This window comes from Chelon labrosus (genome assembly GCF_963514085.1).
Source record: "Chelon labrosus genome assembly, chromosome: 5".
NCBI lineage: Eukaryota > Metazoa > Chordata > Actinopteri > Mugiliformes > Mugilidae > Chelon > Chelon labrosus.
This window is the reverse complement of record NC_140341.1, coordinates 29,136,604-29,163,292: the sequence shown is the minus strand read 5'-3', so window position 1 is coordinate 29,163,292 and position 26,689 is coordinate 29,136,604. Positions and strand designations below refer to the sequence as shown.

General features: G+C 38.8%; 1 protein-coding gene across 1 annotated transcript in view; it reads left to right on the top strand.

The window, feature by feature from the left end:
- Window positions 1-247: 247 nt before the first annotated feature.
- Window positions 248-26,689, top strand: part of LOC311488194 (inactive dipeptidyl peptidase 10-like) — a gene marked incomplete at its 3' end in the record, with an annotated part of 106,375 nt that continues 79,933 nt past the window's right edge. The window contains exon 1 of the mRNA XM_084544736.1: window positions 248-636. Within this exon, the coding sequence (XP_084400862.1) occupies window positions 580-636 (57 nt within the window). The 5' untranslated portion in view covers window positions 248-579. The remainder of the gene's footprint in view (window positions 637-26,689) is intronic.

Genomic DNA, 26,689 nt, shown 5'->3' with positions numbered 1-26,689 from the left:
TAATAATAATACTTTTTAATTAAGGGCATTTTCAAAAATCATCAGAGTCATGTTGTCCTGTCAACATGGCTTTAGGCTACATGTAGTGAGCCATTGTGATCAGTTTCATTACCCATGTCATGTTTTTTTCAGTGGCTTATTTAAAATCGCCCACATGTCAAGTCCAGCAACGATTCAGAATTTATGAAACAGACATAGTTTTCAATGGATGATAAAACTTTACACGTTTGTTCAGTGTACTGCATCCAGCTGGTTGGTATCTTATTGTGTTATCTGTCTTTGAGTGCTAAGTTGGCTGCATCGGATGAGTGAACACTGCGCTCACAGCTGGCGCACCAGCAGAGCAAGTCTTTACGCACAAGGCACCATTGGCTGAGAACCCATGCGTGTCACAGAGAGGACGGCGAACCAGTAAACAGCTTGAAACGAACCGGTTAACTAGTTTCAGTGACTCCATATTCCTCGGCCAGTTGGTCTGGGTGCTCAATCAACCTCAGCTGCTTTTTGACGATCGCAGTCTGACCCGGCTCCTTTTTTATTTCTTCTCTTCTGGCCCGGAGCTGTCCACGGTGCTGGAAGATGAACCAAAGCGCAGGAGCGGTGCAGCACACGCGGAGGTACTCGGTGGAGGAAAAGGTAAGACAACGACCGCGGCGGTGATCCTATCGCCTCATTCTCAATTCGTTATCTCATTTAAGTGGCATAAAAGCGGATGAATTCATAATTTAAACAACTTTCAAACTTGGAAAAGTTGTTTGTGGGACATCTCCTTCTCCTTCTCCTTGGCTTTTAACACCTAGTAGGAAGTTGACTTCATTTATTTTATTTTAAGGATTTTACTGTGTGTTATCTGTTATCTCTTTTATCTCATTGGTTTTATTTTTGTTTTACCATACTTTACCTTTATTGTATTTTACTGTGAAGCACTTTGGAAACCTTGTGTTTGTTTAAATTGTGCTATATAAATAAAATTGGATTGGATTGGATTGGATAAAACTTTTATCGGGAAAATAAAGTTTCAGCCGCTCGAATAAGTCGCTAAGAAGAAAAACCATTCCGCGTGGATGAAGTTGTGAACCGTTTATATAACACAAATATTCTGTTTGTATCATACTTAAAGGCTCAGATTAAAGATGTGGTCGGTGGCTGTGTTTTGGTTTATTTGTTTTTTGAGCGCAGGTACAATGTTAGATAAATGATTTAACTGAAACGCAGGGAAATAGTGTTCCCGATTGAGGATGCTCTCGCTATGCTGCATCTACTGCTTTAAATTATTTACGAGAGTTTGAATATACAGACAAATATGGCAGGTCAAATATTAACATTTAATCCACTCTACATGCATTTATTTTCTTTATGATGTGAGACCAAGCAAAGTGACTTCATCAGATACCATGTGAAGCTGGGTTCCATAACAGAAATGACATTGTCAGAGACAAGCAGGAAGAGTTCATGGACGGGAAAGTGTAGTCTGTAGTCATTTTCCAAATCTCAGGGGAGTAATAGTGAGCCAAGGCACAGTTTAAGCCTTGAGGCTTCACTTGAACTTCCCCAAGGCTTGTGTGTGTGTGTGTGTGTGTGTGTGTGTGTCCACAGTGCTCAACATACACCGTGACATTCATATGTTATAGGTAAAATAGCAATGTGTAGAATAAACATATGTATTGGCCAGAAAATTGCACAAAAGTGAAGGGCTACACAGAGCGCACAAAAGAAACAAATGAGTTACTAGATTACAAATTCCAATGTAGTTATTTGCTCAGAGCCTTTCAACATCAAGGGAATTCAAACTGCTCCATTAAACAGAAAATGCCAGAAAGACCAGACCTAAAAACACAGCAACCCAAAGAACAAAGTAAGATGAGCTTAAATAGAACAAAACTGAATAAAGGGAGCAATAAGAAAATTACTGTGTGGTGTAGGATATGAATAAAAGGCAGCTACACACATAAAACACTTGGAGAAGACCACATGTTTTCTGTCTGTTTCTCCCACTGAAACTCAGTGCCACTTTTCTGCTTGACCTTAAGCCAAAGAGCTCCAGAGCGTCTGAGATGTTCTTAAAACACCAGAAGATGGAAAGTATATTTCGCACCTAAACCTACCTATCAATTCTTTGACAGAAAGGAAGCCAGAGGAAAAAATGTGAAAAGCAGGCTTATGTTTCACTTTCTAAGTCTTAGATAAAAGGGTAAAATGAAACATGAACATATGACTGGGAAGATAAATGATTGTGTTTGAAGGAGCACACCTGCTGCAGCTAGGGGATGTGATTCTATTCCAAGAATAAGAGTTACTAACTGTGTTATCAGTGTGAGGTCTTTGATGAACGGGCACGATTATAATCTGTAAATGTCTGAGACAAAGAGAGGAGTAGGCTGTAGCATGCTAATAGGAGTGTTAGCAAGTGTTACCAACAACTGACTTTTAGCGTGTTTGCATTTGCATATTACATTCAGGTCATTACCCTGTTTAGTTGGATACGCTTTCATTCATGTCAAAGCTTGTCTGGAGCTGTGTGTTATTTAGTTAGCTGCAGAGCTGTCCTGTCAGGAAATGAAATGTTGAAGAAATGAAAATGGAGATGTTTATAGTCTGTACATCAGAGTCATTAGCCCTGTATGTTCTAAATATAAAAGCCATTTCAGTAATTGATCACTTCTGAGACATCACTGTGCTAGTTTTCAGTTGACAGACTAATGGACAAATGGAATCACCAACTGATGTTTCTATTTCTTGACACATTTCTCGACACGTTCAGTATGACTGAAAACGAAGCGTTCTTTCAGGAACAGAAATTAATTTCCATCATCTTGGCTATATGCTACACTCTGTGTTTGTCTCATTATATTCAGAATTCTGTAGCCATTAAAACCAACTGAAAACAAAATGGAAATTGAGGACAATTATGGCATTGCCCTCCTCGGACATTGGGAGAGAAAAAAATGTGTACGCATTGCTTGGAGCTATTCATTTTCTTGCCTCCTTTGGTCCATTAAACTGAGCGTGGGTGCTGCAATCCTTCCTTTGAAATGGACAGTTTTCCCAAAGACATATTTTGAACAATGTGGGTATCATACACCCAGAGTTAGAGTCTTGTTTTTTTTTTTTTACAAGGTATTGTCAATATAGTAAGATGATTTCACTCTCTGGTAAGACAGGTCGTTTCCACAGGTTTTGAAAAGGCTTTCAGCTCAGGGAGAAATTGTCAGTTAAATTTAGGTTAGGATAGGCTGAGCTGTAAAACCAACACACCTCCTACCAATATGTACATTTGCCGGTCTCAAAAAAGTCAAAGCAGTTTACAGAGTGACATTCTCTCTGTCAGCTTTCCAAGTACTTGAGGCAAGAGTCACAGCTAAGAAAGAAACTAAGAAAGAAAGAATATCCACAGTCACGATCACACTGGGGCACAGTGGCGTGGTGGTTAGCACTGATGCCTCACACCAAGAAGGTTCTGGGTTTGAATCCAGGCCTTTCTGCGTGGAATTTGCATGTTCTGTGTCTGCGTCAGTTCTCACTGGGTACTCCAGGTTCATTAAGTTATTTGGTGATTCTAAATTGGCCGTAGGTCTGAGTGTGAATGGTTGTCTGTCTCTCTGTGTTAGCCCTGCGATAGACTGGAGACCTGTCCAATGTGTTGTCTGGATTCCTCAGCTGGAATGTTGTTATCAAAAGAGATATGTCCCCAGGATATAAAAGTGCTTTGGCTCTGGACTCCGTCTGCTGTGGAACACAGATAAAAGGCACATGTCGCGTTTTGGAACAGCGTGTGTTTGCCACAGCATGATTGATTAAGGCTTGGAACTTTTATTGGTGTATGCTTTGTTAACTCTATGTTTGCAATCCAACCTTTATAATTACTCTAAAACATAATACAAATTGGATTAGGCATATTACGTATGTGTTTTTTTTTTATATATTCCTCAAACGCAAAGGTTATGTAACCTTGCACGGAGAACTATTTATGGTCTGAAACCCTCTTTTTTTCTTATCAGTGCATCACTGAATAATGTATGGCCAAGAGTGGACCAGTTTGTTTCGTGGTTAATGTTTACAAATTATTCATGTGTTGGTGTTACGTGATAGTTAGTAGCTAGTTTAGACAGCAAAAGTCAGACTCTTATTGGCTCAGCTAAACTGCTGAAGTTTTTCTTTTTCTGGCATTTTGCCAGTTATAGCACAGCTTTAGTGCATTGTCAGCGCTCTCTGGACAGGAAGAGGCTCTTGTCTTTTTTATATGTACTACTAAGATCAAGATTTGTAATCTGACCAGAGACGGATGTACTGCATTTGACTCAGTGTCAGTTAAAGTATATAAAGGGCTTTTGACTAATTTCAGTGAGGCCAAATACACTCAATAGCAAGGGTGCCAAATTCCAACACATGAGGTGTTACCAAGAAAATGCAGGGTGTTGTACATAAACATTAAACCTGGAAGTTTGGACTATAGAGCAGCATCAGTGAATAACTGTAATAAGCCTGCATTCCTTATGGGTTCATTTGTAATGTCAGCAGAGCATTTCTTAGCAAGAAAATCATTGTGACAAAGGATAAAATAGCTACAGCAGACGTATTTGTTGCTTCTGTTTAATTACATTAAACACAAACACAACTTGGTTAGTTTTAGGGAAAGACAGAGTAAGGAAATAGTAGTAAGTGTAGTAATTAAGTAAGAGTAGCAATTTATAGTAGCGCAGCATGTTGGCGGCGTAGCGCATTGCTCCGGACCCTACGCCAGACCCTATGCTGTAACCTGACATGGACCTACCCAAAAATGTAACTGCGTGTCACGGCGTTGCGGACCTTAATGGCTTTGATTGGTCCAGCCAGACAAGCACAGAAGGTTAGCCTTTGTTCATGTCTTTTCTTTGTTGTTGCTGTGATTTTAGTGAAACTAATTGTTGATCCACATGTATTAACTTAAACATGAGCAGCATGGTTCAGTTTCAATCACCACTGTTTGAAATGCAGAGTGAAACTCAACACAGCTGACCAGTCACCGTCCAGTGTTTTGGTGGTGTAATTACATAACAATATGGACACGCCAGCACACAGGTATAAATGCTGTCGACAACATAACCCCCTACACCATAGCTGCCGCAGTACTGTAAATTATACCTGAGTTTGAAATGGGAAAATACAGTAGTGGACTTCTGTATTAATGACCAATGTTTTGTTAACCTAGCCTTCAACCCCAACAGCCTCCTGATATGGACTTTGTTGTTTTATAATTACTGTGTGCCATCTAACTTGCTTTTTTGTTTCTGTTGTGTCATCATCAATAAAAGAGCATGCTAGCCCTAGTAACACAAGCAAACTAGCCTGGAAGCCAAGACCAACTTTGTGTTTTTTGGGCAGAAAGATGGTCTGGAATCGCTCTGTTGGAAAGTCATTATGCTCTGGCAAAGATCTGCCAGGCCAATCAAATTACTGAACAGAGTTCATGCAGTGATGGACAGTAGAATACACATCCAAAATCCAAATGCTAGATTACTAGACTGATATTCTGTTAAGAATTGAGTTTGGCTACACCAGGCTACAAGCACAGATGACTGAGGTTCATGTAGTTGTTAGGTCAATCAAGACAGATCAAAAGCAAAGCCCCACATAGCTCTGGCTGTTAGCTAAAGTGGAAATCAGCAATGTAAGAAACATATGTTCACAAAGAGACATTAAACTCTGTGTTCTTAATTATGAAACAACAAACAGCTGCTGCAAATATATTAGTAATCTTTGTTCAACACAACAAGACAAGAGTCATGGGACATTTTTTTACTCCCTCTCTCCAGTATTGTATAGATGAAACAATCCTGGATGTATTTAAGTATAACGTTAAACCAAAATGCAGAACATTTACTGTCCCCTATGGCCAAGCACAGAAGTCAACACAGGGTAATAACGTTCTATTCAGAGATGGCCTAGCGTGTTATTCAAAGGGAATTCCCCTTGGCACATTAGTGGTCACCTGAGGAAAACCCAGGCCCCACAGCGAGCTCCCACTGCAGGACAGATGGGCGAGCAGTCGGCCTCTCGTTGCTTCACTCCCAGCAGAGAGTGTTTGAGGAGACCGAGACTGAACGAGAACCTTGCACCAACATATGGAAAGAACTTCTGACACAGTGCCAAGCTCTCCAGGGGTGTTCAGATGTTCAATCAACTGTGAAAACTCGTTCAGCTTTATCTCACTTGCTGCATGTGCATGCACAACCCACAAATGAATTAAAAAAAAACATGAACTAAACACTGAGTCGTTTTCAAAGGGAAAAACAATTTAAAAAAGATTAAAGTAAGACAAGACTCTATTGTAAAATTGTGCCTGAGACATTTTGACCAGAGAATACATTGTATGGATACTTAAGAGCGAAATTAAACTCTAAGCAAGCTGTGAGCGTGTCGGCTTTTTGTGATTGACAGGAAAGCAAGACAGTGTAAAAGTGAAGTGCTTTCAATGCTGAACCTTGCGAGACAGCCAAGGACTATAATTTCACAGCTGCTTTATAGTATTTGACAAGCGGCTGTGCTTTTTCATTTTGAGTGTATGTATGGTTCTAGACAGGCGTCAGAAAGTCCACAACAAGATCAGAATTGCCATTGAAAGACTGCAGAGACGTTGTGTACTGCATAAGATGAATCCAGCTGTCAGCGTTTTTTTGTACAGCATTGGCTCTTTTCCACATGATGAAGTCATGAGAAAAATCCTTGAAACTGGTTCAGCTCTCAATCCCCGCCAGCTGTATCTCTAGTTTGTTGTCCATAAGCTTCTTAGCTTTTATGGGGACATTGTAATTGCAAAACAAACAATAAAGACAAGATAAAAGCATGGCTCCTGTCATCAGATGAACACGGTGGACATTGGCTAGCTCCCATTTTTGTCACTTTTAAGCAGAAGAGGACTAATTAGAAAAATGTGTTTTCATACCTTCCACTCCAATGCTCATGAAGCCGTTTTACTGAAGTACCTAAGCAAATTACAGCAGCGCTCCTTTTAATGTCACTTGGATCTTTTAGTGTCAGTTCCTGTGAAGGAGGTGTAATCGGTGAAACAGCTGGAGAGCCAATTTGAGTCTTGCCCTGAAAGGAGATGATTATGATTGCAGTTTCCCAGCAGCTCTCCCCGCTTGGCTCTGCGAGGCACATGGAGCACAACACTAAGAAGACAGGTGGAGGGCAGCCATGCAACGCTGATAGCTTGCTTCATTGTCTAGAGTGCAGGTGTGAATTGTTTTTCTCATCGCATGTTGACTACATGTTATCCATGAGGATTCATAGAATACTTGACTGCCTTGACTGCTCCAGTACGTCCTAAGAATCACATGTTTTGACAGGGGTGTGTAATATGGGAAATTGGCTGAGAGACAAGTTCTCAAGTATCAATACCTTGGGATTTCAGGCCTGGTTAATTCAACAACAAAGGTGATGGCAAGTGTGTTTTAATAATACAAGGTTTAGAAATGGCACACCTGTGCATCCATCCCACAGGTTTTATAATGTTGTTGTCTTTTGGTGAAATACACACATTGTTTACTTTGAGTAGCTTCTTCACAGGTTCGTAATTGAATCCACTCTGGAGAGCTGCTCTGTGTTATGAAGAGAACTTTATCATTCACACAGGACACATTTATCTGTAGAAGAGGCTGCGCTCGGATTTGGAGAAACAACAAACAGCTGCCATGAGAATCTTAAAGTGGTTGTTTGTTCAACATAGCAAACCAAGGCCTGCACAAGGGACATGCTTTACCGCCGGTCGACAGCATGGGGCAATTAAATAAAGCTGGATTTAATTATCTGTGGTTTTTAGGTATATAACACAAGTTAGGCCAATACGAAGCATATTTATTGTCGCATACAATTCAAGGCAACAGAGTGTATGCAGCCTGTGGTTGCAGATGGTTATGTTATCCACACGATTTCCTAGCAGAGAGAAAGTCCTTAGAATCACATGGTCAGGCTGTGTAATATAGGAAATAGTCCAACAGAAAACGTTCTCAAAAAGCAACGCCAATAATAACTGTGCTTTGATAACATACAGTGGGCCTCGGAGTTATTGTACTATAGAAGAATGAAGTAATTACTTTAGGGATAGCACATAGTGTTCTGTATACTCTGTCCCACGGGCTCTATATTGCAGTCGTCTTTTTCTAAAATGCACACATTGTTTCCTGTGGATTGTTCCTGGGCTGGTTTTGCAATCTACTCTACTGTGTTACTACTGTACTGTGTTATATGGAGAAGGACCCTTTCACATCCACACGTCATCTGTATCTGTTGAAGGGTCTGACTGACATGAACCCAAACATCTCTGCCTTTTGTTTCAGCTGATGGGGGCTTTCAAATAGCTTATATTTACACTGGATGGTTGCACTTCAAGATCATTTTGATTCATTTTGAGTGCTTTGCAACTGTCCCTTCTGGAAATTGCCTAAGCCAACCTCAGCAATCAGGCAAGCATACATCAAGGTCCAACACCTCTTCCTGTCAGTCGCAAGACAGCACACAGTTTGGTAAGATTCTCTATTGAATGGTGAAGAAATAGTTTGAGTTCAGACGGACAGGGAAAAGGTTTGTGCAAATCTATATTTTATAAATGTATTATTCATACTTTACAGTTAAGTAAAGGTACAGGGCACACAAGTCACCATGCATCCAGTATACAGTACAGAGGTACGTAAAGCAACAGACAGAAAACTGTGGCCAACAACTGACAACACATAATTTTACTAAGAAAACTTATGATATGTTACATCAAGACCAGCTTTTCTTTGTTTCTGGATCGTTTTCTTTTAAAAATAGCTGTAGTTGATGGCAGGGATAGTCTTAAAAGGTGCTGGTGACTCTGATGTTACACTAACTGGATTACAGGCAAGCCCATAAAGACTAGTAGGAAAACAAAAAATCAAAATAGAATTCATTCACCTTTCTCAGGTGTCTATAGCAGCTCAGAACAGGGCTGTGTCCAGTTTTTGTTTTCTCCAGAAACAAAAGTCACTTAATTTAAACTGCTACACAGACAGGCTTAGGAGTCCTTCTTTGCACATTATTCCATCATTATACATTTCTACATCTACAGTACATTTAGTGAAGGTTTGCTCTTCCTGCTGCATTATGACCCTGATATAAGACTTACCTATTTCTTATGTGATTTTCTTGCTGAACCAGTTTTGTATGGTTTACAATTTTGCAATACAATCACAATTTTAAAGTTATAGTAACACTGCAACAGAATTTCATAGTAATCATTTTCACAATAATCATAATGTAATCATTTCGGCAAACTAGCAGAAATGTTAGATGCATATGAAATATAAAATACATTTTGCAATTTTTATGACAGAGACTTCCTTTCATTTTACTTCAAACCTCATAATCAGAGCTTACACAATTGGTAATGCATTTTAAAATACAAACCATTCGTGTGAGCTAACTGCTGCGTGATTCAAACCGATTGCATGTCCCAAAATGTCACTGCATTAAATTTTCTTACATAACATCTCTTTATCAGCTTTCACTTTGCCATTATGCAACACTTTAATCAGGACTCAGGGCATTTGAAATCATATATGAAAGTATTTATAGTTAGAAATGATCTGTCAAGCAGTTTCTCTTTGTTCTGTATTGTTATGTCACTGTCTCCTTCTTCTATGGTTTGACAGAATGAAAAAATAAAAATATTTGACCAGGCCATTCCCTAACCCTCAGTTTCTTAATTTAGTGCAATTCATTTGTTAATGTTGAACTAAAACTTTTGGCTAGAAGGTCCTGATGTTATTTTCAAATAACAGTTACATAAGACTTTTAGATCTTGGCATGAGGATACCACACACTTTAGGAGAGAGAACAGCAGACCACAGATGTCAGAGGTTTAAATAAGACAAGTTCCCCCTGTCACTCCCTGAGGAAATTGGAATTACCGGTACCTAAGCTGCATCCTGGAACTGTAGGTGTACGTTTTTATTATTCATTCATTCATTCATTCACTCACTGAAACCTCAGAATGTTTCTGTTCATAAAAATAAAACATTCAAAACCAGCAACACTTCTTTTTTTTTTTTTTTATTAATCAGTGGTATAAGAATTTCATTACTGATAGAGACCCTCATGTTTGCAGTAGCAGGTTTTCATTTTAGACCAAATATATGCTTCACTTCCCTGTCAGAGCGGTGAGGGCTGATTCACTCAGTGAAGCACAGGCATTAATTGAAAGCCCTTTAAAATGGATTTTTTCAGGAGTGGTGCATTGTTCTCACAAACAGCATCCTTTAGAAACCAGCCAACTTTCCAAACTGGGTCACACCAACACTTTCCCCAAAACAAATTCACTCTCAGCTGTCATTAAAATTTGCGTTATATGCAGATTCAAACTGCAATTATGATAATTTGTTTCCTTTCATAATTTCGGAAATGTCAGGTCTTTATGCAAGCCATGGTCTACATACAGCACTGCATCTGAATATCTGGAGATATGTGTATCTTTTCTTACTAAGTCTTTTTGGACACTTCAATACTGAATAGCACACGCACTGATCTTCTCTATGTTTTGTAGAAGTATAATTGTGAGGTATGATAGGATTAAATTTCTATTTACAAAATCACCTTTTGCACACATTTCTTCTAGCTCTCCAAGAATAGTTGCTAATAATATACTGAACGCTTAATTGTGGCAAGAGGAGGTACAGAGCTGTGTGAGAGACCAAAAAGAAACTAGAAAATATTCAAACTTGTCAAAAGGAGGACTGTAGAGGATGCTATGACTGTATCAAAATAGAACAAAGCTTTGTCTGTAAGCAGTTCAGCTGCTTACAGTTGGTGAGGGGAGGGAGCAAGAGCTGCAGAAGCAGAGGATGAGCAGACTCCTGATCGCTGAGGGCCAAACTCTGGGGAGCTTAACTCCAGAGGCATGGATCTCAGTCCCCAACTAGAAGTGTTTCCTTCTGTCTCTTCTGTCTCTTCTGTCTTTATGAATGGACACACTGGATTATTAGTTATACAGTTCTCAGTGTAAATCTGGGTCAGGAAAAGTGGTGCCAGGAGCAGAGTGATTTGTTAGGGAAACAACATGGTGTGTGTATAATGAGCTGTGTTTTTTTTTTTTTTTAAACTAGCAAGTCCATCTACACCCTCATTAAAGCTAAATAAGGAATCATATTCAGGTTAATAGATGCATATGTAAAACCTTTTGATATCTGTGTTGCCACTGTATGGTTTAAAAGTAAAAATATAACAAACTGTGTAGATGTACAGCAGTTCACATGTCAAATTTGGTTAAGTAAGTAAATACAATAATGGTCACACACTGAAAGTGGCATAAAGTGAAAGTGTGTATGTAATCCAAATAAATTTGGAATTCCAAGTTGTGTCTGTTCTCTTATCTGGGAAAAAAAAGCGTTCTTTGAAGGTTCGGTGTCTTTGAAGGTGTAGGTGCAAGGCGTAGACAGAATTTGAATGTGCTCACCTTATTACAGTCAAAATTCTAGTCACCATCACCATTCTATTCAAGGATTCAATTTTCTATTGTGGAATTATGCCCACTTTTGACCTCGTTTGACGGCTTGGACAACTTGAATGAGCAAAACACTGCTTTGTTTTATTTCGACAAAATACAAGAAAAATAAAAATGTGCTCAACCTTATTTTATTTTAACCAGTTTTGATCTGACACACACACTTGGAGCGTGGGCAATTTCAATATCCTCAACTTACTTATTCATGCACAAAAAATATAATATTAATATAACCAAGATACAACTGCTTCTGATTTAATGTTGAAATCATTACAACACAGCCAGTGCTTGTTGAAACAGTAGCAGGGATTTTGTTACCTTGGTGGGTCTGGGTATATCAAGGCCTTGCAGATTGAACTTCAACTGATGCCGTATGAGGTCTGCAATCTCATAACTATTCAAGAGTGTATCTAAAGCAGGTAATGAATCATCATGAACTTATTAGGAGCACCAGATGGTGCCTAAACTGCTGGATTGGGAGCAAATGGAAATTACTTTTGAATTGGTTAATTTTAGCATGGAGTCAGCACAGCTCCAGCTTTGAGGTCTTTCTTTTCACCAAACCTACCAATTTTAACACGTTAAAGAGAGAGTACGCCCTGGTAAGAGGGTGTGAAACTGAATGCAGTAAAACAGAACTGAGACGATTCACACCAGATGGCGTGCTGAACCAAAGACAATAACACTACCACACTCCTCCTATGTAACAAACGTGTCCCATTTATCACACCAAGGAAATTTAAAGAACACATTATTTGGATGTGACATGCTGCTTTTTATTGCTGAAAATGCTTGAAAAAAAAGACGGGTGCTAAATATGAAATCAACATACGTCTCACCAAGGTGATGGGCCGGCAAGAGCCTTGAAAACAGCTTCACTGACACTTGGGAAACATGACTACCATTGACGTCTTAAGAAGATGTGGTCAGAGGGCTACAAGATGGTCATTAATTCGTCTGAAATAAAGTTGTTCAGTGGCACATACAGGAAACATTGCTTCTGATCACTTGCTACACTCATGCAGGGTATGCAGAAAATGAATCATAGTGTTCACTTCTGTTCTCTGTGGTTGTATTTCAGATACAGATTAGTTTTGTTTGTGACACAGCTGTAGTAATGCGTGTAATGCTAATGCTAGTAATGCTCTGTCATACATTTGAGTATACTGTTTGATGGTTAGTTGTTGATAAAAGGACAACTCTTTTTGTATCTTAATGGCATAGTGCGTCACATATAGTCAGACACTAAAGAGCCACACAGCTGCACTGCACTTTCACGCACTTTGCATGCACCTTCAGACTGTAGTTTCTGCTGTTCCTGTCCCAGCTGGCTAAGCACTATCTTGTTGTAACAAACCGAAACAGACACAGATATTTGTGTATGTTGCACACACACAAGCCCATGTGCACTTAATCTGTTTTTGGATACCTGTCAATTATGATTACACCTAATAGGATACGGCTGCTTCCTTATCTTCCCAGTTGTTCACAGAAGGAGTGATTTGAATAAGTCAGCCACTGGAACGAAGGTGCCTCCTCTCCACTTGTTAATAGCAATTGTCAGCCCATGAAAGGTTTTCCAGAACACAGCTGTTGTTTTCAGCCGCTGGGGGAAAAAGGATGGCTTCCATGGCAACTCAGAAATGGGAGGCGCAGTTGGAACAAATGCCTGTGAAAATGTGCTAAGGAAACAAAACAAGTTCAGGAAACAAATGAAAAAAAGAGGAAAAGTGACTAGAAAAGAGACTGTGAAAAAGGTTGGCCCTATCCTCCTCTGCTGGCAGCGTTTTAAAATGTATTTTTGGTGGCTCCCTTGAGAGCGTATGTACAAAATGCTTTTACCACTGAAAGGATTCTTTAACTTAAAAAAAATGTGAGCAGGAACCTTGAAAACGGAAAAGAAATAAATAAAATAGCTTCTCATGATGCATATCTATAAAGCTAAACATTCCGTGTACTGGCACTGATGCTGAATGTGTCTGCTTATCAATGCAAATGGCCATTATCACTCTTAGGCTCCCCAGGATATCAGTTTGCCATGATTCTATGCAACATTCATGCTTTGAGCATCTAATCATGACCATGTCTTGGTGATGTGTTGTATGTGCTCTCAAAGTGGCCATCTCAGAGATCACAGCTTGGTTCTCTTTGGCAGACCCTTTTGCAGTTACAAAGTGTGTTCTTGGATCCCACTACCCAGGGTTCCAAATACTGACGCCGGTGTGAAATCATCAGTCAGCTGAACATTAGCTCCAGATACTGTGTCTGGCACTAAGATAACTCTTAGGTTTGGATTACAGATTTGCCTTAATCCCATCACTCACTGGGTTTATGAATTTATCGATAAGGTGGTGGAGAGGACAGGCAAGCTATTTCTGATTCCCTTGTGGTTTTTAAGTAGACCAGACTTACTTTTGCCACCATTGTTGCTCACCTTCACATGACTCCACTTTCCTGCAGATATTTACTTTGCTTAAGCCCTGTTCATTCCCAATAACATGCATACACTCGCGCATGCACACACACTTTCTCCTAAACAAGACTGATTACAATCAACCCCTGTCAGCTGCTTTGCACTTCTTCACATACCATTCATGTTCCCCATTCACTATCTACCATTTTGTCCTTCACTGCTCCCCCATTCAGGCACTCTTAATCCATGCAGCTTCTAAATCTATATCTGATTGTGCTTTTATGTGTGTGCCCAGTCTCAGATCATAACCCCACACCTTGCACATGTTATCATCTGCTCCCGTTGGGTGTCCTGCAGAGTGTCATGATGGTGGCGGTCTTCCACCTTGTGAGTGAAAGACAAGATCTGAGGTGCAGGTGAGAAAAGAGCAGAAGCAGCAGTTTAATGTGCTCAAGTGCGGCCTCATTATGCTAATCCTCCTAAAGAGAACCTCTATAGGATGCAGACATGCATGAGCTTGAAATGGCTTTGAAGAACAGAACATGCTCAAGGAATAAATCCACAGGGGGATTCTTTTCCCTTTCTCTGAAAATATGTGCTCAGAAGAGGAAGCATGCATGTGGTTTGCGTCTCCTCTGCAATTTCTCAAATTTCTCTCTCTCTCTAAGATGTATTTTTTTGTGACAAAGAAGAATACAGCTCTGTAGGCACCATATAGCACTACAGAAAGTGGGGCATGGTAGTACATGTTACACTGTGTCGTCTTGGAGAATCCTGTATGTTATGAAGAGAATATGTGAAGGTGATATAGCTATAAGATTGTTTTTAACATGCCTAACGTGTCAAGGATATGGCGTTTATGATATGATATATAGTTTCCATTATTAGAAATGTGTTAAGAAAGAGGGTTCCCATAGCTTCTGGACCTTCTACAGTTGATTGTCATGAAGCAATGTGGTACCTTAAGAATTTAAAGTAGATAAATGGACACCAAACAACAGGTGTATGGATTTAAGATAGTCACCATTTCTATGTAAAGCTTAGTGTTAGAAGCTTCCGTCTTCTCTTCCATCTGTTTATTAACTGCTTGGCTATCACATCATGACCAGTAACAACTTATCAAAGTTTCTGTATGTGCTGATTCTGATGCACTTACACAGTCTCTGTATGTTTTACTTCTTGTCACCCTTGTTATTGCTTTCACATGGCTTACCTTGTCTTTTGTCTGTGTGCTCCTCCTCTTATTAGGTTCATACTGTATATTTCTTGTTTTTTATATGGTCCATGCATTTTTTTTGGTGTTTCGAGTTTGCTTCTAAAACCAGAAAAACAACTGTTATTTAATTTTTAATATTAAAAATAAAATAAAATATATTAATATTTCAAAATAAAATCTGTTGTCTAAAACGAAAAAGAGAAGAAAACAAAAGAGCATCTGGAATTTGTAGTCCCACAGGCATGCATCATGACAGGGTTTTGGGATGTTTCTTGTGAAAAATACTAGGAGATGAATTCAGATGACATACTGTACCTTGTGTCATAAGTCTTACAATACATCTGAATATTGTTCCAAACTCAGGTCCATGGCTAATTTTGACCAACAGAAACGTTTTTCAAAGAGAGCTACAAAATCATTGACTGCTGTAAACAACTTCCTCTTCATCATCGTCTTCTTTTCCTTCACCTACAAAAACGTCAGGCTTCCTGTTTTCTCATTTAATTCTCTCTGTTCTCTTTTTTTTTATTATTATTATTAAAGGATGAAAGGTAAATTTACTTGTTTACTTTTCAAATAAATTCTTCTGAATTAATTTGCTGTTTTAGTATACAACACTTGACTTTCCCCATGTCCCTTGTCAAGTCTGGATTACATTCCTTATTAATCTGACTTAATTCAAGCTGCATTCCATGAGTGTATCTTGCATTTGGGTCCTCCCATTCCGTGCAACACCGTGACACACCTAATCACATTAATGAAAAAATCACATTAATGAAAAGCGGGCTCTCACCAGCACCTAGGGTTTCTTCTGAGCATGCCCCCATTCTTTTCCTAACCTCTAAGTGTTTCTCACTGGAACCATGACAACGCTGTAATTGTCACATCCACTAAACTACAAAGTAGCAGTTTTAACGCTACGCCACACTATACTTGTCATTCTAAAGAGCATAAACCAACAACATGCATTGTTTTATTTTGTTAGCCTCATAGCATAATTGCCAAAGTCATGTTCTAACGTTTTTGGAAAACAAGAAAAAACACAATTTTTAACAAGGACATTGGTATTTTTTATTGATATTGTAACAGTGGCCAAAAATGACTTAGGCAATTATGCTATGAGGCTAACGATCTGCAAGACATCTTGACTTCCAAGGCAAATTCTTTGCATATGCAGAAATATTTCTCAAATCTTACGAGCCAAAATCCATATCCTTCCATCGCTTTATCCTATACGCATTTGTGAAATAGCACTGGAGAAGTATCCTTAAAGTTTTAACTTACTTGAAAATGTAACTAACAGTAAGCATTTTAATGGAGGTTGGCAGATCCAAAGAACTTGTCCAGCACTGGGTTTTCTAAGCTTGTGTTTAAGAGATATTGTTTTCATCATTTATCTGTTATGTATTCAACAACAACAACTGTTTCCATGAGTCCCAGGTATAGAATAATAAGAAGTTTTATTGTCATTGTCTGGTGAAAAACAATGAAATTCAGTTTAGCAGCTCTCTGGCTCAGAAGCAATACAAATAAAAAGTATAAAAGCATAAGGATAAATTAAAAAAAAAATTATAGTAGCAATACACAATAAAATCTACAATATATTCAATATAAGCACACAGTGGCACACCGGAGAGTGTTATAAGCTCAAAAAGTAACCACCCAAAACCTTTTGCTGGTTTAATTTTGAGCTTATATCGCTTGCCCTGAGGTGTTTCCTCTGCTGTGCAGGAGAAACCTCAAATTAGTATGCTTACTTTTGTGGACAAACCCCAGAGGCACAAGTTACGACAATTTCCATCCCCACAGCAACTCACTGAGAATTAACTTACACCAAACTTTCATCAAAATGTTACATTGCTCCCCTAAAACAAATGTGTATATTTATATGCATCTTTCAGATTCCCTTAGCAATGCAACCAGCTGAGAAGTGTGCTGTTTCTTTAAGTGCATGCTCCAAGTGAAAGCAATTAGAATGAGCAGTTTCTTGGGCATTTATAAATCACACACGGCTCAGTGATGGAGAGACCATTTTATCCCTGCAGGATCCGTGATGTCGTTTGCGGAGTGTCACATAAAAGCTGTGCTGCAGGGCATTTACAGTCCAGGTTTGCTTAATAGATCTGGACCCTGTGTGATGGGAGCGCTACTGGAGGACAGATGGATGGTGGGGGCCGCCTGTCAGTCACCAGTTGTGTTTGTATTGTGCTCAGTGCGTTGTTCGATCTCATCATTAGCAGTGTCAAGGAAAATGAGCCTCATAACAATGTGATATTTTCACATAGCTTGTGAGTGATTTGTAGGTTTAATGGCAAACCCAGAAAACAAACACACGTTGGAATGTTTTACGCATACATTTTGTTTGTGCATGCATGTTTTTATTAACACGCTAAGAGATATTGTCTCTAAGTGCAATTGGCTTTTTTGTCTTGACCATGATTAAGTACAGGGCATGTTCAATCAAGTTATGAAAGGTATTCAATATAAGCAAAGTAATTCAAATAGTATAGGCAAAAACAATGTTTCCATTGGCAATACTACTACATTTTAAAGGATAGATAGGAATAAATAATCAGTTGACATTAAAAAAAGAAAAAAGTTGCCAACTGCCTTTGTTTGGGCTTTGTTTTCTGGATGCACTGAAAGTATTTTATATTGTGATGGCAATGAGTTATGACACAACCTTACTGCAGCACTCTTTAAACTAATTAGTTTAAATAATGCAAGATTACATTAATTAAATTATACTCTACCTTTAATGTAAGCATTATGTTTTATTCTATGGCACTGTGTTAATGTATGCGTTATTTATGAAGCACAGACTGAGTTGTAATTAAAATGTTCTGCCTCTGTGTTTCTTTTCTTATCTTTCTTATACACCATTGGAAAATGGATTGCAATTATTATGTTACATCACTTTGTGCTCGGCTGTGACCTCGTGTTGACCTCCTGGACAATGTTCTATCTTTGTTAGCTTGTTTTTTTGGTGGAAACAGGTTTCGCGCTGCAAAGTCAGAGTTTATTTGACACAGTGATTCACCATCCCGGCCTTCTGATTATGATAAACCCTTCAACGGCAGTGCGTGTATGATAGATTCACGCACTCCTTGCTAAAACAGGTGAACTATCATAAAATTTATGCAGCTGTCACACCCTCAGGCATGTCTTATGAATCAAACTGTCAGACCTGCTACAGAAACAGAGGCAGAAATTGGTCACTGTGATTTAGGTCTGTTGGCGATATTGTTGTAATGACTTCTTGTAACCAGCAGGGAGCAGTCTTACACTGAGCAAAAGCTGCTCAGTACAGTAATAACAGGGACTGTGTGTACCTTCCTGTGTGTGGGGTTTGTTGCAGTGTGTATGACATCATAATACAGCCTCAGCTGTAAAACATAGTCATGAATCAGCTGATCTCCTGTGTGTTTCAAAGAGTATAGAGACTAGTGTTCAGTAAACTGATCTCATTGTCATGTGGATGGCGTGTAGCTAGATTACAGCAATAGTCAAATACGTGGCTTGACTTATTGTTTTTATCAGCTGCAGATTAAAAGATAATCACAGAGCACTGCAATGACAATAAATGAGTGGACAATGCAACAGTGTGAGACTGAACCTACAGTGTGGCTTGATTAAACTCAAGACTTATCTTAAGACCAACTTTGTTACGACAACCCAGTAATAAATGTTGTTTGTCTTCCTGTCTCTAATTGTTGTTTTAGGAAGTAGACAAAATATGCTGGCCGTTGCGCCTAACAGCCATCAGCTTTTTAGAGACAGAGATATTAAAACACATTGTAAAGATGGAGGAGAGAGGGAAGGGCTTTAACAGCTCACACATGAAACATGTCGTGCTTAGAAAAGGATATCAGCAGCTTGTCGGATGGAAGAATGAATTTGTGCACTTGGGCCTAGATTGGCTCTGACTCTCCCAGCTCTCTCATATCTCTTTCTGGAGAGCTTAAATTCATTGGCAGAGATATCAAAGGCTGCATTCAGGAGATAGCCTATCTATAAATTCATCCAATGCCCCCCCACACCTCCCTCCAGAGCAGCTGGGAGTTCTCCAGCTCAATCACACTGGCCTCATGCATATCATATTACTGCAAAAATCTGATATGAATGCAGAACTACAGGGAAGGCAACGTATACAGGCAGTAAGAAAAGAGATGACACAAGTCTGTCTTTGTTTTTCTCCTTTTGCTGTGGGAAGGTTAGGAGCTGCGTTCACGAAGAACAGACACATGTTTGCCAGTGGCACTTGTGGCTGTGAGAAGACATCCAGGAATTGTAGGAACATCCCTCGATTGTTCTCTCTCCCTCCCCTTTTATGTTAAGACAACTCCTCAATGGGCAGGAACCGGGCCCTGATGGAGAACACTGGGCTTTCTGCTTCACAATTTATGGTAATAGGTTCAGCCAAGACAATTAGAGAATCCTGATTAATAGTCACAATGGGAATTATAGGGTTGCCATAAGCACAGTTTTAGTGTAAAGCGAAAACATTTGATTACAAATGTTACTATATGCATTACTGTACTGCAGAGAAAGAAAATTCCGTATGCACCAAAATAAGACGTAAAAGGTAGCATCAACAGTATCAATCATCACTCACAGCGTTCCCTGTTCACAAGCTCACACAGTGGTTACACACTCTAATTTAAAAGGAACAAAGTGTGTGTTGCACATTTCACAAGCCAGCAAGTATTTTTTTGGCCACTTGGGGGCAGCAAAAACGAGGTGGAAATGCAGCACTGACAATCAACATGTTAGCTAACAGGTTCTAAAGGTTATCAGTGTGGCTGGACATCTGATTAATAAAAGACCAGTAACTAGTCAAAAATATTTGTCTTTTAATCTACCATGTGTCCAATAACTAGGCACAAACTTTGTTAACCCCTTGGGTTCGTTGTACGGGTTGAGTAGAGTGTTAAATGCTGCTAACATTTAAGATCAACAAGATCAGTATGAGCAGACTGATTTAACCCAAGAAATAAAACCAAAACAATTAGCCATTTGATCCATTGTTAATGCAATAAAAATAAAATATTGATTAGCGCGGCTTTAAAGGCTGGCGTGGCGTCTTTCTCCCCCACAGAGCAGACAAAGTAAACCTTCTCTTTCAGTTCTTTTTTTCACCATTTCTGACCCACTGAAAAACACTTGCTTTTCATTTCCAGAATCCATTTAATAATCCAGCCAAAGCCTTATATTCCAATGTTCTTAACACTATCCTGAAGGAGAAATATTGATATACAACCCCTCTGAGAGATCCTCTATAAAAGTTCACCACCAGAAACACTCTTTCTAGCAGAATACCATGGGATGTCTTGCAGCTTTGCATCTGTCTAGCCTTTCACGGACTGGTGTGTTTTGGAGAACATCTCTGACACTGGGTGCCTTGTCCATGCTCCATTTATTTATCTTTTACCGCACTCCTCAGACATGTTTGGTCATCCATGTCTACAGTGCAGTGTGTTCACCAAGGCAGCATGATGGCGATCAGTGTGTGTTTTAACACACAGGATAAAAATGCACTGTGTAGGTTTGCCACAGTGTACATATCTCTTCAGAAGCCTAATTCTTGAGTGACCTCTTGAGATAGCGACACTTTTTAATAGCAGCTTCATCTACGGTGGCCGAGAGAGTCCATCGCACTGCAACTTGAGAAAACACATGCAAGTAGACAGAACACAACAAATTAAGAAAAGGTTTTCAGGTTTACAGGTGCACTGCAAATACACGCAACACAACTGAAAAAAGAACAGAACACCAGCAAACAGAAACACGCTACAAGAAGTGCAAACGACAATGGAATTGTTCCCAGGGCCCTATGAAGTGATGAACACTTGTTCAAAGCTTTGCGGCTTTTGGAGATGTTGATGTTTGCTACTGGTGAGTGGAAATTAACATAAGTTCTTTTTCTGCTTATTATTATTATTTTAACAATCTGATTATTAATAAGCATTTTACTTAGTGGTTGCCATTTCAAATAATCTAACAAAATACACTACTCATTTTGCAAGGTTATGCTAATGTTACGTTATCTGTCTATTACATGAATAGTTGTTGTGTTCTTACTGATTAGTTCTGGTGTTGTGAGTTTCTGAAGCGTGTTTGTATCTTTGCAGGTGTTGGCAATTTTTGCAGCGTGCTTTTGTGTTTGCTAGTGTTGTGAGTATTTGCAGTGCACCTGTTGTCAAATGGATAAAAAAGTTTTCTTAATTTGCTTGTGTTCTGTCTGTTTGCAGTTGCAGTGCGTTGAGCTCTCTCTGCCACCATGTTCACCTCTGTTTTAAAGAGACTTACAAAGAAACAAGGTGAATTTGTTTCGGACATTATGCCAGTGAGGATTGATTTGTTGTGACTTTTTCAGGCATTCATAATCTCAGTGGATACAGTACTTAAGAAGTACTTAAGAAGTCCACATGACAAGCCCCAGATCTTCCTTCTAATCCGTTTTATGGCACATACAAATTATGATGGCTTCATTACATTGATCAGCACTTTCTCTTTGTGAAACTAGATGGAGGACTCAACCTAACAAACTGTAATCAAAAGCTTCTTCAGGTAGACCACTGAGGAAAAATGTGCTCTCTGATCTTGATCTAGTGATTGAAACCAGTGCAGCACAAAGCACCTGAAAGGAACACCACAGTGCCCAGCTGTTTTCATCTTCTTTTTTGATGATTATTTGGCCTTTATTCTACTGCTCTATTATTCCAGCCTCATCTAGATGATCCCTGACATATTTATTTCCCGCATGTTTATGAGGTCAGTCATCTGCTCCCCATAATAGAATCTGTGGCAAGGAAAGGCATATTTACCGGAGCTGCTATTCCATCTGGTAGACTGTCTCTAACCTTATCAAAATCAAATAGGTAAAGAAATGCTCCATGAAATATCAAAGGCACAACCAAGGCTTTGTCTCATATCTATGGAAATTTATGTTTTCTACAGTCAAGGTTTCTGCCCAGCAGTCACTTCCTGTCTTATTCACCAGAAAGCCACAGCAGTGTCAGCGAGACAGAACCCCTTGTTTTCAACTGATAATACATATGACTCAAAAAGAAAAAGCCTTTGTAATAAAGATAAATGTTTCGTCTGTCTCAGTGTTACTTGTTCTGTAAAAACATAGTGTTACTTTATTGCTGCATTAACGTATACGCTACATTTGTGCATATTATATTATTATATAGATATTATAACGCCAGAGGTTTGCTTCAAATGCCTGCACATCAGATTTTAAATACATTTTTTGCCACAGGGGCATTATGTAATACCACAAAAAGGCTATTAGAAGTAGCAGTAGCTGACGTTTCTTTCAACATGTTTTATAGTGTAAAGCTGTTGTCACTAAACCTCCACAGTGTTCCGGTAATATTCACTGTAGTGTTGAGGACCATGGGAAGCTATGATCAAACTGCAGTTTGAAAAATGTCACATTCTGTGGCCAGTCTGACTACAAGTAGCAGTCGGTTCCTACTCTGCCTCCTTCCACATCACACAAATAAACGTTTAGCTAGCATATTTATAAAGTTGAAATGGGCAATAAACAAAGCTAAAATACTCATATTCATATGCATGTTGAAGACCTACAAGTGTGAAACTAGCTTTGCAGCTAGACAACTTTTCCTTCTTTCATCTCCACCATGTTTGCTGTAGACTTGTGTATGGTACCATCCTGATAACAAAGGCAACTCTGAATGCATGAATTGCACAGGTATTTACACAATGCATGTTGCAGACAGTGTGCAGGTCTCTGCATGAAGCCTCCTGAGGGCTTAATGCTCCTACATGTGTAAAACCAACTACTGAAGGTCTATTCTCACTGGCCTGTAGGTGACTACTACTGTACTGCTGCCCCTACGTGGAAGAATGTATTGCTCATTTTCTTTGATTCTTTTTTTAAGATGTTGCATGTATTCTGAAGGTTCATGCATTTATATAAAATGCAGATATGTTGACAACTGATTTAACAAATTCTTTGATTTCAATATAATTTTTTCTAAATACTTCCATAAACAGTTTTTGAGAATGTATCATTAGCTGTGATATTGTAAAAATCTAGTAATTACTTTAACCACTTGTCATATTAGTTAACCTTACACACAAAACAATAGTTGGACCCAAATGTAGTACGTATGTAATGTATGTAGTGTAGTATATAATGTAGGTGGCTAAATTAACATAAAAAAAACTTCCACCTGATTAATTTGCTGTAATTTGAAACTAATGCAATTCTGTTTGTCCATCTTAATGCACTTACGTTGGGTCAACTTAATTACTAGTTGGATGCAGTTTGACTTAATATTGTTGGTCCAACTAGTTTGCAATATTTTGCAATACAACAGGTATGGTCCACCTACTTTATTACATTTGGGTAGAGCAAACTGTAACTGTGGTCCCACCCATGCAAATTAAGTTAATAATACAAAAAAATACTTTTTACTGTATTGATCCCATGTGCATTCTGCATTTGATCCATCCATTTGTTCACACAATAATGTGTGTGATCAGAGCAGTGGGCTGCTGCCTTTGAAGGTAAACCTTAGGTTTAGCGCATAAACAAGACCAAGCAGCATCGCCACTGCAAAATCCACACTGTGAGGTTATATGCCAGCAATCTACTCTTGCTTGATTGTATCATGTTAGATCTACATGGCTATAATTTACAAATATTACATAGTTGAATATCACACAAATCCCACAGGATTTAATTATGTTCATCTTTAAAACATAAAAAATATTCAAGTGAAATTACATATTACATTTTTGTAAATGTTTTAAGCATCTGATTTCCTTTTTGAGTGTACCTACAGAGTTCCAGTAATGCACAAAGTCTACTTGAAGCGGGGAGTTCCTTGTCTTGATGCAACACCCTCGCTTCATTAAGAGTTTTCCTATTTTGGTTCTGTCTTTCTTCTTGCCAGTCTTAAGTAGTTTTAAATCTATTGCTAAGTGCCTTGTGTCAACTTCCTGTTCTAATGCAACAGTGATCCCAGGTTAGAGCGCAAGTCAGTGGACAATGTTTAAATTGTTATTAAACTGTCATTTTTGTATTTATTTAATGTTTTACCTTTCCTTGTCTTGTGCATTGTCCTTAAACATTTGCTGCTGTAACATGCAAATTTCCCCACTGTGGGAAAATTAAAGGATTATTTTATGTAATCTTATCTTTATAATGTGGAAGTAAAGGACTCCCTCTAAAGCAGGGGTGTCAAACTCATTTTAGTTCAGAGGCCACATACAGCTCAATGTGATAGCATAACCTATAAATAAGGACAATTCCAAATGTTTTCCTTTGTTTTAGTGCAAAGAAGTACATCATGAAAATGTTTACATTTACTGAGCTATCCTACTAAACATTTATGAACAACCTGGAATTTCTTTAAAAAAAAAAGTGCAATTTTATTGCCATCTACCATTTAGTTCTGGATGTTCTGTTCTGTCTGCTACTCTTACTATAACAGGACACATTAACAATAGCAGGAAATACATTATCACAAAGGTACTCCAAGAAGCACCCATAACATTTATTTTTGACCTGGTGGTCCCCACATTTGAATTTAATATCAATTAAGTCCATCAATTAAGTAAATTAGTCTATGGTACCAAATTGTTGCCGTGCATGTTGGAGCTCATTTGAATCCAGTTCAGTGTCTTAACAGTACTCACAGTTCCTGGGATGCAGAAGGCTGTTAGATATAGTTTCACTGTTGTGAAGAAACACGTCCTCCATGTTCAGAAGCATCCAGTAGTTTTCTCAGCAGCTTGGTGCAACAAGTGTTTCCCAAGAACAAGTCTCTCATACTGTTAGCACAAGCAGCTAGCTAGCAACAGTCAAAGTGGTCACAATTTAGCCTCAATAAAGTAGAATTCACGACGGAAAAGGCTCCCACTGAGCGTCCAGTCTCTCCAGCAAACAAATACACTAAATCATGCAGGCAGGCACGTAACTAAATCACACTAACTTAAAACACTATAGCTTACTGAACTAGCGGTGACTTTCATTCCTTCTCTGTCTCTTTCCTCTCAGTCCCATCCACCTGGACATCCGTAGGTTAACTTGAACGTCAGTAATTGGCTAATCAAACAGACTGACACCTATCCATACCATTTTCAACACAAGACTGTGGTGCGTTCAGGAACCAGGCTGAACATAGGCCATTCCATATACTTAATGAGCCATCCCAAATATTAGTAATCTTCTATGTAATTTCTGCATTTTGCACTTTGCAAATTCATGCCACGGGCCAGATTAGATCCTCTGGTGGGCTGGTTTTGGCCCGCAGGCCGTATGTTTGACACCTCTGCTCTAAAGTTCAAGTACTGCCTGTGCCACTGGGAATCAACACTTGGTAGCTGTCTTCAAATTAAAGCTGTTCTCAGCTTATTGTTTTGCTTTGCTGTCTGGTGTGATTGAATCCCAAAGGCTCTCACTGACTCCATCCACTCACTCATCTAAAGCTGTGGACAGCAGCACACATGAGCTCACATGAAATAACTGTTATTTCATACAGGGCAAAGTAGCATACAGTACAGACAGCCACAGTAAACAACTGAGTGCTGAAAAGAGTCAAAGATGCAGCAAGCCAAAGGAACTCATCATATCTGACTCTACTGGTGCAACAAACAGAGACTGAACACCAATTAATATTTCATTTGAGAGGTAGCGATAGAATATGGACTCCAGTGGATTAACATTATTCTCAGTTTCTGCCAAAAGTGTACATTTAGGCAGTGTTTGCCAACACATTTTCAATAAGAACTTGATAAATCACCAGAGTATATTCTCAGCTCAGATCAAATGTTGCAAACACAGCATAGCTAAGCTACAATATTTTACAGTGTAAAAGTAAACGAAAAAACAGTAATGATATATATAAAAAAATCCCATTTGTCACAAGAGCTGCCTTTTAACATAATGTATCTTAAATCTCTAAACTCTGAATGTATATGATCAAAAGCCAGACTACAATGTTCTGTGATCAAAGTCTCCATATAACCAAATACGGTTATGGTTCTTACTTGAAAAATGCATCAAAATGCATCTAATAATGGCATGTGATGGGTTTCTGTTGAATGTCAAGACTGAAAAGTTGCTTTTGGGCTTTTCATTTACTATTGGATAAAATCCCTGCTCTAACGTCTCTGCTAATAAAGAAAATTGCAGAGATTTTCTGGTGTTTCATTTGCAACCTGTAATGGCTGTAATGGCTCTGTCAAACAGACTGGCAACACACGTACATTTTTATAAGTTGTAAAAATGTATATGGCAGCTTACTGCAAAATAGTAGAATGGAAGACTACAACAACTTTGTCCAAAGTTTGTCCAAACTTCTATGTGTTCCTCCGGATCATTATGATGCACAAATATCAGTAATATTTTCTATACTATTTATAATCTCAGTACATGCTCAGCATTTTTAATGCTTAACAAATTAAATGCATTAATTAGTGATATTCAGTCAGCAATATACACTGATCATGCATAACATTATGACCACCTTCCTAATACTGGATAGGTCTACCTAGTGACTCCAAAACAGTTGTGGCT